Here is an 11,941-nt window from a genome sequence, read left to right on the forward strand (position 1 = left end):
GTTCACATAGTTGTTAGCTAACTGGTAGTTGTTTACGTTGCAGTCTAGCTTACAATAGCTTCCCACGCCGTTCACTACCATTCCATATTTTTTCTGATTTAAGGTCCCATGACGGGTTTCTCTTCCTGCTTCTGCCTAAGCACTCCACAATACCACAGTGTCATGTTTTACCGAAGGAGAAGTGAAGAAGACGGTAGCTATTAGTGGCTAAAGCAGCTGCTAATGTTAAGATCATTCCTGTAGCTGCTTTGCTGCTAATGCGAGTTCGTCTCCGTTCCTGCCCGAGAAACAGAAGTTGAACTCATAGCATCAAAATCAAAATAGCTACAGGAATCATCGTTGTAAAGTTAGCTATCTGCTTTTTAGCCACCAACAGCTACCGTTAATATTATGAAGCGGCTGTCGTGAGCTAACTTGCTATCACGGTCTTATCGTGCAGCTTCACAGCCTGCTATTAGCAGACAGCACTAAAGTTGACAAAATCACACTTGCACATCATTAGAATTCCAACCATTTATATGGGATTTATCATTCAACTAAACATGGAACCTGAATACTACCTGATATTTCAACCTGCTGTCATCAGTGATCGGCGCGTCTGCTTGTTTGAGTCATGAATATCTTACGCAGTGACATTCCATGTAGTGTCCCAAAACTGTTAAATCATTCCCCATGTAGTTCACTATGAGTCACACTCAATACATCCAGGTAGCACTACATAGGGAATACGGAGTGAGTGAACCATTTCAAACACATCTCTGGTCAGCTCCGTTAGCCATCTTACTCGTCCTGATGCCATGTTCCATATGAGAACAGTTAGCCTACTGTATTAAACTTCTACTTGTCCCGACAGTTAACAGATATAGACCCGGCGACAGTTACAGAGATAGAAACTATAAATAGATAGGCTTTGTTCGTTATAATTAAATTACAACCAGACAGAGAACAAGGAGTTTGAGAACGGTAGGCTCATCTAATGTGCGAGATGAGCTACAGCAATGGGTCAATGAGTAGTATTACTGCGCCCCTATGGGCGTGCGAGCGGTGGTGCGGAATGCCGTAGAGCGTCTGTTAGAATACCGCGGGTCAAGTTACATTCTTATGTTCTCACATCTGTATGTAAGTATATTGCGGCCTTTAGAGTGCAATTGTGAAGATTGGGTTGCCCTTCAGTACGTCAGTGACTTTCACTTGACCCCAGTATTATCAGTGTTTTTTTCCCCCCAGGTACTAGGTATTGGCTCATGGTATGACTCATTTCAGCATACTGTACATACTTCACTGTATATGTGCAATACACTGACAACAAAATATGTTAAAACATGCTTTATTGATATCTATGTAAAATTCAAAAGAGATATCTAACACATATCAGTGATACGCCTCATGCTCATCCACCTCATGTTTCCCATGCCTCCATACATGTTGCTGAAGTTCCTGTACTCTCCAGGCATCATGTACATCATCCTGCCTCTGAAGTTGGGCTGCTCGTACATCAGCCAGTGGCCATCCATAATGTGGCAGGACATGCAATTGTTCATGCGGTAACGATCCATGATGTTGTCACAGTCCTCCATCATCTCATTCATCTGACCTCCGAAGTTCTCCCTCTCGTAGATCCTCATCCTGTAGTTTCCTCTGTACTGTTTGATGAGAAAGTGAAAATTACATTTTTGTTTTCTAAGTTAGAGGATACAATGTAATGTTTTTATATTACTGGATTTGTACTCACTGTGGGGATCATGCGGCAAGACCTGATGTAGCCGTCGTTCCATCCGAACTGACTCCTGTAGTCAGCGTACTCTCCCCTCTTCATGAAGTACTGCTGGCCCATGTAGTTGGGGTGGTCGTACACCATGAAGCAACCGTTCTCCACCCTGCAGGAGTGGCAGCGGGACATGTAGGAGGACATGTCAGAGCAGTCGCTGCTGCACTCATAGTGACGGCCCTGGAAGTTCCTGTCCTCGTAGAAGATGATCTGAAAATAAAATTGAACATTGTCAGTCGAGTGTAGCCAGACATTTACTGTTACTATTAATCTATGAATCTATCTACTGTTTCTATCTGTCTATTTAGCAGCTTGTTCATCTGTCTCTGGCTGCTGTTTGTTCCAATCAGCTGAAACCGGTTTGTGAGAGCACTGGTGGAGCCACATGGTATACTGTACATCTGTCCATACCTTGCCCATGTTGGATGGTTTGTTCTTGTTGGATTCTGTCCAATGAGCTGTGGCTGCCAGGGACTTTTATACTTTATACATTGTAATGGTGTTTTGTTATTCAAATTGTTTTGGAAGCTGATGAATAAGCAGGTCTGCGATCGCTTCATTTCATGTGTGCCGTCATGGTTCACAACACAGAGGAGCATGTGACTGAAGGCACATTGTATTCATTCAATGGCATTTCATGGGCCAATATCAATGACATGTTATAGATGAAGTACAGCTTTTAAATGTTTCATTATGCCTTCATGAAGCCCCTATTAGCATAACATAATGTTTATGAAACCTCTAGAAACACTACAGAAATGTGACCACTGGAGGTTTGGTCCTGATTTCTGCAAGATCATTTAAACGTTTTTTACAGATTATGAGAGTAAACTGAGCTTTCAAATTATATACCATGCATTGAAATCTGCAAATATTTGAGGAAGATATGCTTCTATGAATGTTGCTACTGTATACCTGAAATCACTAAGCAGAGAAAAGGGCGTCAAAGATTCAGAGTTGTTCACACTTCTCACAGAACATGGACTTTGACAACAAAATATGACTATTTAGCGATCCTAAAACTTTGTGATATTGAGTGGGTTCTTTGCAACTTAAATTTTTGTAATATAAAAAAAAGGAAAACAGTAAAAAAAAAAAAAAGAAGAAGAAAGTATTTTGCCGCATTTTGAGGGCTGTAGACATCAGGACCAAACCTCCAACAAATGTGTGACAAAGCATTTACAGTATAACCGTATGTCTTGCTTTATTAAGGGTTCATAAATGTAGAATACCTGTAACTGTTGACATACCCACTAATGGTTATAACCAACTATGTTGAAGATGACATATATATGAACTCTTTATAAGCCATAGGGTTATATATTTTGATTTGTGACACATCTACAGTATGTAGTGCTTAGAGAGACTTTAATGAAGCCTTTATACTGTCAGCTACACTTGACTGGATTTCTGTGCCCCATCCAAGCTGAGGCCCCCTGAATCATTCCTAGTTTTCCCCTCTTAACAATTCCCCTGGCTACAATTCATCTAAAGTGGGACCAACTTTCAGTGCTTTATGTCTGTGAAAGCGTCAAAGAGGGGTGAATATAGTAGCTGGGCTTGTTTTTTGATCCATTTTCTATTCCTGAGCCCATCTGTGGCTGTATTTGTTAGGCCAGATGACCACAGACTGTACATGGCCTCTTGGTCTAGTGGTGGACACTGTCTTGGCAAGTACCGTATGTGAGTGGGGTTCGAGCCTCTCCTGGTACACAAACTACTGTATACTTAAACTCCTCTTAGAAATATCCACAGTACTAAACAAACATTATTTTGTTATAACACAGCCTAATTTTACTACAATGATAGCTTGTTTCTTCTGAGATTCTTAGTCCAAAATATTGGTATTTTAAGCCAAATTTAATTAGTTTATTTTTAAAAGTGACATTTGTTGTAGTAGTTTTAGTAGGTACTTAATTGATCCCCCAGGGGAAGTTGGACAAAAATAATTACACAATGAAGGTGGAGACTTGAAACACACAGAAACCAAGTTAGACAGTAACACATTTGAAATAGAATTTATTTGATACACTGTTAAGTTGGACGTAACCGTTATTCATGATACGTCTCACATAGCAGAATACAGTATCATGCCGCTGTAAACTAGAAATTAATCTGTCTTGAGTTATTTGGACTTTATTAGTGTGACATGCAAACATTGTCAAAAAAGTGTAGTGTAGTGTGAGTGTAGAAAAGCCACATTCTGCAACGTTCATAAGCCTGGGATTGTTTTCTTCCCTTCCATGACTTTTGATGTTCAAGCTTGTAGCTGTCCCCCTCTAGACTACAGTTTATCACTTTATGGTCTAGGGTCTCTAACTTTTGATAAGGTGTATTGTACTAACAGACCCCAGTATTAGTATCCATGCATTAACAGACCCCAGTCCTGGCTGAGTGGTTATTTTCGCCAAACTCTACTGTACTGCTTGAGAGCCGTTGATGGTATTGGGTCATGGTGTGACTCATATAGATCAGAGCAGTCATCCGGGCTCTGATCTTTTTTGGGTGAACAACTTTGAACCTGAATGGCGGCAAGTTCAAGTCCTGTCTTCGACCCACTTTGTTTTTACCCAAAAAGGGGTTGTCTGCGTCGGTGCGCCTGCGTGTACTTTCTATTTACTACAATTTGACATATTTCAACATACAGTATACACTGACAACAAAATACTCAGAAACTAGGCCTACAGTTTTGCTAATATTGTACACGTTGCAGTCAAGTAATCACAAACACCATAGGAATATTGTATTTAACATGCTTTATTGATATCTGTGTAGTGATATCTAACACATGTCAGTGATACGCCTCATGCTCATCCACCTCATGCTTCCCATGCTTCCATACATGTTGCTGAAGTTCCTGTACTCTCCAGGCCTCATGTACATCATCCTGCCTCTGAATTGGGGCTGCTCGTACATCAGCCAGTGGCCATCCATCACGTTGCAGGACATGCAGTTGTTCATGCTGTAACGATCCATGATGTTGTCACAGTCATCCATCATCTCGTTCATCTGACCTCCGAAGTTCTCCCTCTCGTAGATCCTCATTTTGTAGTTTCCTCTGTGCTGTTTGATGAGAAAGTGAAAATTACATTTTTGTTTTCAAAGTTAGAGGATAAAAGGTAATGTTTTTATTTTACTGAATTAGTACTCACCATGGGGATCATGCGGCAAGATTTGATGAGGCCATCGTTCCATCCGAACTGACTCCTGTAGTCAGCGTACTCTCCCCTCCTCATGTAGTACTGCTGGCCCATGTAGTTGGGGCGGTCGTACACCATGAAGCAACCGTTCTCCACCCTGCAGGAGTGGCAGCGGGACATGTAGGAGGACATGTCAGAGCAGTCGCTGCTGCACTCATAGTGGCGGCCCTGGAAGTTCCTGTCCTCGTAGAAGATGATCTGAAAATAAACAAAATCTTGTCAGTTGAGTGTAGCCAGACATTTACTGTTACTATTAATCTATCAAACTATTTGCGGTTTCTATCTGTCTATCCAGCAGCTTGTTGATCTGTCTGTCTCTGTTTGCTGTCCATATCTGTCCATATCTAGTAGCTTGCTGTTTTTTTTCACCTACAGCTGAATCTGATTTGTTGTTTGCTAGAGGACTGGTGGACCCACATGGTAAACTGTACATCTGTCCATACCTTGCCCATGTTTGATGGTTTGTGTTTCTGGGATTCTGTCCAACGAGCTGTGGCTGCCAGGGGCTTTTATACTTTATACATTGTAATGGTGTTTTGTTATTCAAATTCTGGAAGCTGATGAATAAGCAGCCCTGCGATCGTAATTTCATTTGTGCCATCACAGCTGACAACACTGTGGGGCAGGTGACTGAAACACAAGGAGGAGGAGGAGAAGGGTATGACTGAAATGATATCCCTCTGCTTGTTGGGTTAGGGCTGTGGGAGATGTTGGTTTCATCTACTGTAAGAGAAATGCAGGATGTACAATAGGGTAGATAGGTGTAAGGTAGACAGAGACAGGAGATAAGATAGGTACAGTAGGGGGTTTCATAGGAGGCACAGTAGATATAGATGCAGGCGATAAGATGGGCGCGGTGGTTCAGTTGGAGGTAGATACAGTAGATAGGGGCATAGGAGATGAGATAGTTACAGCACAGTAGGTAGGGGGTTCCATTGGAGGTAGAGAAGCATAAACACCGTACTGGGCGGAGATGGGGGGCAATTTGGTGAAAGCCAGGGGAGTGCAATTTTAAACCACTCGTTGCCTGTCTAAATGTTGTATGTGTGGACCTGCTACTTAGCTTAAAAATACACTTTAAATGAGCGGACTGAGCGAGACAGAGTGCTTGCAGTGGCGCAGTGGATGTATAGGACGGGCTTGAAGGTGTGGAGTGTGCAGTGTGTATATTGTGGTGTGGAATCAGCTTGTGGTGCAGTGTATATCTAGCCTATCCAACTGTGCAAAGTGGTAATCTGAGTGTGTGTAGTGCATATTTAATAATTAAAGCCTAACTTAAACCCCATGCCCATGTGCATCTTTGAATTTTAGTGTTCCTAGTTCCTCTGGTGGCAGTTAATGAAACTATAAAGTATTGCAATAAAGATTTTTTTTGTAATGTTGTTGTGAGTGAGTGCATTCTTGGGGCTCTGACACTGGACCAGACCAGTAATCAAAGGTGGTGGCAGCTAAACGCTTTTGCTAATCCAGTCTAGTGGCCCTTTATGGGTGGTTGTAGGTTCAATAAACCTATAGCAAATAGCTTATTAAAGGGGTTTTAAGGATAGTTATAATATAAAATAAGTTTTACCAATGTACATGGTATAGGTCGTATTATCCCATTTTCTCAAACAACCTATTCATCACTACACACCACATTTTTGCTCAATATCTTATTTTATAAATGTACTTAAAGTCGCACTGAAACGGACGTTTGAGATCATCTAACTTCCGTACTTTGACGAATTTCCGACGCAAACAAGCTATGAGGGTGGGACATATGTTTAGAGGAATTTGATCAGAACATTGACAAGTGGACAGGTTTTAAGAACTTTAGACAGATTCGATAGAATGATAGTGTTGAAAAACAAATTTAACAAATATTATAGCCATCTGATGCTATGTTGCTGAGTAAGGCATCCAAAACAATAGACCATTTGCATATAAAAGTGACAGTGAGGATGTCACTTTTATATCTTATTTTCCCTGTTTATATGCTTATTTTATGATTCTTATGTGAAGCACTGCACATGTAATCTCTTTGTTATTGAGCTGCATTTTTTGAATGAAATGTGCTATAGAAATAATAATTATTATTATTATTATTATCATTGCTATTATTATTGTTGTTGTTATGACCATTATTATTGTTACTATTATTATTATTAGCATTAACATTATTATTATACTTTTGTTGTTGTTGTTGTAGCTTTTTATTTTAGACTAATAACAAAAAAAAAGTGAACTAATTTTGTGCTTTAAACATTTCATACATGAAACTTATGTGGAGCAGTAAAATACTTTCACTTGGAATGTTTACTTAAAGGGTGGATAACTACCGTTTTGAATATTACAGATTTGTTCATAAAATTACCTTAAAAAAAAACATTTCTGTAGATCATCTTCTATGAGGACATAAACTTCCAGGGTTGTTCCTATGAGACCAGCAGCAGCAGAGGCCCCACTACATGGGCCAGCAGAGGGTTGCTGAGGAGAGTACCCTGATAACCAATCACCAGATCCTGCTGCATGATTTCCGTGGTGAGAGGGGTAGGACTGTACAATTTTTTAAAATCCTTTCTCTGTTACAAGGGAACCCTGGGCAAGAAGGCAGCATACACAATTTCAGACATAGTATGTCGTGACAGCCACTGGTGGTTTGGTCCTTAAGTAGGACAAGGTAATTCTGTTGTTTATTTGTTTTTACAGATTATGAACGTGTAAATTGTAAGCTTTCAAATGATGTGCCATGCATTGAAATCTGCAACTAGACTGCACTTGGGCGAGACGCCTCATAGAGCCCAATGGTGACGACCCACTTTTGTTTTTGCTTCATTTCAGGAAGTGAATTTTGCTTCATTCACTCCACTGACCTTTCAGAAAATTCTTATATAGAGTTTTAAACCTGGAACCAGGCTGGACTGTATGGGTGTGAAATTCGCTGAATGTTTTTGTCGAGTGCACTCTTCCGAGGACGATACAGCATTCAAAAACCGACTTTTTCCAAATGTGTGCAAGTCGAGCTCAACGTGAAATCATGCAATGGAGAGAGTTGTTGTTGCTTCCCTCTGGTGGTCTGTCGGGAGTATCAGTAATTCCTATACACTCATAACGAAAAATAAAAATAATTTGTGGATCCACCCCGTAATTCGAATCCGCTCCAAAATCTAATCAGGTCCAAAGTACCTTGGGTGGAATATACAGTACTGTATGTACCAAGTATGAACGTCATAGGGTTATTTGTTTTCAAGCTATGGTGTGAACAAGACCCATCCAGCCACATACCCACATACATATCCACACACAGACAGCAGCTACTTGCGTGCTTTGTGGCGGTGCGAATAGAATATTTGAAGGAGATATGCTTCTGTGAATGTTAGTACACCTGAAATCAGAAAGCTAAGAAAAAGTGCCTCAACGATTCAGAGCTATTCACACTTAACACACACTTTGCCTACTTTGACGGATTACTGATTTTAAATCTGGTTGAAAGGAAAACAGTTTATATATAAACCACCAGTGGTCGTTTAGTGTCGTCCACTAGGGCTGTCAACTGAGCTCAGAAATTATATTCGACTTTTTCCTTTAAATATTTTTCGAAAATTGAATATATTGGATTATTGGGTATCATATAATTTTGCATTGAAAATGACGCATACAATGGAACCACTTCTAACCACAAGAGGGCGCTCACACCAATGGAACTTTTGTGTCCATCTGTGTTCACAGGATTCAAGTATTCAACTAACATTAATACCCAGTCAACATGGGTGACATTTAGTCCAAACAGGCTCCTTTAATCAGGCCTATATCCTAGCCAACTGAAAACAAAACCAGAGGAATAGCCTTTAGTGCTGGTCCACTTGATCGTATTCAGTGCTTGTTTACAACGTTGCCTGCCGGCTGCCTAGAAGACGTGCTTGGATTTTAAAGCTCAATGAGATAACTTTTTTAGAGTTCAATATTCACCTTTACTTGATATTAGTTTATGACTGGGCCTTAGGGCAAGACCCCAAAAATCTTTTTCGTGACATGAGACTGCATGAGAGTGAATTTATTATTTTAGAATTTCGATGTACTGGCTAGAACATTGGCAGGAAATCTTGTGATGGAAGCGGAAGTAACGCGTTTTGCGTGTCACAATATCAGGAAGACGACAAACACTAAGCCCCGCAAATTTATCTACATGCACATAAAAGAAAGAAGACCGGTATTTACCTGCATTGAAGCCATCCTTCCAGAAAGTCCATTGAAGTAGCTACAATCTTCCAATCCAGTCTGCTCCACGCACGTTTGTTATATTTTTTTCCCATCATTACAGCGAGTAAGTGGGGAATTGTGGGAAGTGTGGTTCTTAAAACGCAGTGCTGATTTTATCACGACCAGAGGGGCCGCCAAAGTGCCGAGATATCTCATGTAGCTTTAAGGAGGTAGGGTATTTCCTCACCAGATACAGTGTTTTTGCAGATTTTTGGCCATGTTGAAAAGACTGAATACTAACGTAATGTGTTTCGGCATGATTAGAAGATGGGCGGGACTCAGGAGGCTGTGTGACGCGTGATGCCTTCTGGTAGCCTACTAATTGAATCTACATTTTGAAGATCGATTATGCATTTTTTTCCCAAAGTCGATGACTAGTTAAAGTTTGAGTATTTATTTGACAGCCCTATCATCAACATCAACAGATAAAACGGTGAAGAAGAAAAAAACGTTATTTTACCAGATTAGTCCCATTGAGATCAAAGATCTCATTTACAAGGGAGACCTGGTCAAAATAGCTTCATAAAAAGTAACAGATTAAACTGTTAGATTAAATGTTGATCTTGAATGAAGGTCATTGAAATGTTGAGATGTATGAGATATTGTGGAGGTTACATGCACTCAATCATCACTAAACAATAATACAATGTTTTGCTTATACTGTACAGTTTTTTTTTAATCCTCCATGTACAAAAATCTTATTTCATTCACAATACACTGGCAGGTAAAAACGACTATGTCATGGTTATAGTTGGTTTAGACGCTTCTGTTCACTCTACTTCATGTACAGAAAACAATATGGACGCATGCTTCTGCAACACGGATGCATAGAAACAGATAATAACCCTGTTCACTGTCACTGCTCAGGTGGCCTCCATGCCATGTTGCTTGGTCAGGAGTTCAGACAATGGCAGCAGTACAGTCGTTGGCTTTGGTGAGGTATAAAAGGGGTTAAAACAGAGGACATTTGTTAAGCCACAAGCACCGTCCCTGAGGAAAAACCACCAACATGAACATGGGCAAGGTAGGCATTGAAGAAAGACTATTTGGCTTACATTAGGTCTACTTTCATAATGGTATGGCCTCCACTTTTTTGCGCATTTACATTCACTATTTTCCTAAGCTACTATCCTATTATAAACAAGAAACGTAACTTGTTTGACCTCTCTTACTCACTACACCAACTGTTAAAAATATCTTTAAAAAAAAAAAATTAAGGAACATTTTAAAGTGAAACTTTTAAAACTTTGTGTTTTCAGATCATCTTCTACGAGGACAGGAACTTCCAGGGTCGTTCCTGGGAGTGCAGCAGCGACTGCGCCGACATGTCCTCCTACATGTCCCGCTGCCACTCCTGCAGGGTGGAGAGCGGTTGCTTCATGATGTACGACCGCCCCAACTACATGGGAAACCAGTTCTTCATGAGGAGGGGAGAGTACTCTGACTGCATGAGTATGATGGGATGGAACGACAGCTACATCAAGTCTTGCCGTATGATCCCCATGGTAGGATTTAAGTTTTTTCTATTGTCTCGAATTCAATTCTCCTCATCAAAACTGTTGTATAAATGTGTACAACTTTGTTGTCCTTTTCCAACAGCACAGAGGAAACTACAGGATGAAGATCTACGAGAGGGAGAACTTCGGAGGTCAGATGAACGAGATGATGGAGGACTGTGACAACATCATGGATGGTTACCGCATGAACAACTGCATGTCCTGCAACGTGATGGACGGCCACTGGCTGATGTACGAGCAGCCTCAATACAGAGGCAGGATGATGTACATGAGGCCTGGAGAGTACAGGAACTTCAGCAACATGTATGGAGGCATGGGAAACATGAAGTGGATGAGCATGAGGCGTATCATGGACTCCATGTACATGTGAGATCTGCATTTACAATGTATGACAACCTCACAGATTGAATAAAAAACTGTTTTCCAAAATTTGGAATTTCTGTCCTGGTCTTCAAATGTACATGCTACAAGGTGCTGTTTGATGTCTTTTTTAGGCAAGTTATGGAGGTTTAGAAAATAAACTATGTGGATACAGTTGGTCAACATTGAGAGGAAATTGGAATAAAGTAAAAAATAATAATTAAAGAGAGATGGAGAACTACTGTGACCAAAGCATGTAGGATTAGAACCTGAAAGTTGTAGCATGGTCTCTGCACCCTTAGATAGAGCAGCACCATAACAGAGGGGCCACACTAGCAACGTCTCACGAAGGGTTGTACATGACCTAACCACTCCCTGAACCACCTCAGCTACACATTCCCTGCCTTTGAACTCTTTAGTTTAGGGAGAAAGACCCACCCAAATCATGACATCAATGTAACCAACCAGATTTTGAACCCAGGCTCACTACCGTACTGAAAGTCCCATAGGCCAAATAGTTTCAAATGAGTACTAGGGGAAATATAATGGGTTGCACACACAGTGCGGAGAAGCGTTGTGTGAGGTGGTGGTGCTGGACTCACTTTTTTTCTCATCTCTTTCACACAATTTACCTCTATTAAAAATCCATAACTCAGTCAATAGATTCATTGTTTAATTAAATTAGGTGTAGCAGTCTTCCTCTCCTGACAATATTGAGGTGATCCTGGACTATGACAAGCATCTTTCTATCTTTCCCTCCGGGAAAAAAAAAAGTTCTTTATAGCAGAGAGAATATTTGCTTTCAGTGCTGACAAAATGGGTTAGAGTCCCACAGACAGTGGACTCTAGGACAGGTT

The 11,941-nt window shown here is 40.6% G+C and overlaps 3 protein-coding genes across 3 annotated transcripts; 1 reads left to right on the forward strand and 2 right to left on the reverse strand.

The window, feature by feature from the left end:
* Nucleotides 1-1,361: 1,361 nt before the first annotated feature.
* On the reverse strand, nucleotides 1,362-2,188 carry LOC311320311 (gamma-crystallin M3-like; the record flags this gene model as incomplete). Its single annotated transcript, XM_084452043.1, has 3 exons — nucleotides 1,362-1,643; nucleotides 1,733-1,981; nucleotides 2,180-2,188. 3 exons carry the CDS (start codon nucleotides 2,186-2,188, stop codon nucleotides 1,362-1,364), a joined length of 540 nt encoding a protein of 179 aa, XP_084308169.1.
* Nucleotides 2,189-4,549: 2,361 nt separating this feature from the next.
* LOC311320312 (gamma-crystallin M2-like) lies at nucleotides 4,550-5,420 on the reverse strand (the record flags this gene model as incomplete). Its single annotated transcript, XM_084452044.1, has 3 exons — nucleotides 4,550-4,831; nucleotides 4,921-5,183; nucleotides 5,417-5,420. 3 exons carry the CDS (start codon nucleotides 5,418-5,420, stop codon nucleotides 4,550-4,552), a joined length of 549 nt encoding a protein of 182 aa, XP_084308170.1.
* A 4,793-nt stretch (nucleotides 5,421-10,213) lies between these two features.
* On the forward strand, nucleotides 10,214-11,094 carry LOC311320179 (gamma-crystallin M2-like; the record flags this gene model as incomplete). Its single annotated transcript, XM_084451877.1, has 3 exons — nucleotides 10,214-10,231; nucleotides 10,467-10,712; nucleotides 10,807-11,094. Exons 1-3 carry the CDS (start codon nucleotides 10,217-10,219, stop codon nucleotides 11,092-11,094), a joined length of 549 nt encoding a protein of 182 aa, XP_084308003.1. The 5' UTR covers nucleotides 10,214-10,216.
* Nucleotides 11,095-11,941: the final 847 nt, after the last annotated feature.

Source organism: Borostomias antarcticus, assembly GCF_949987555.1.
Source record: "Borostomias antarcticus genome assembly, chromosome: 17".
NCBI lineage: Eukaryota > Metazoa > Chordata > Actinopteri > Stomiiformes > Stomiidae > Borostomias > Borostomias antarcticus.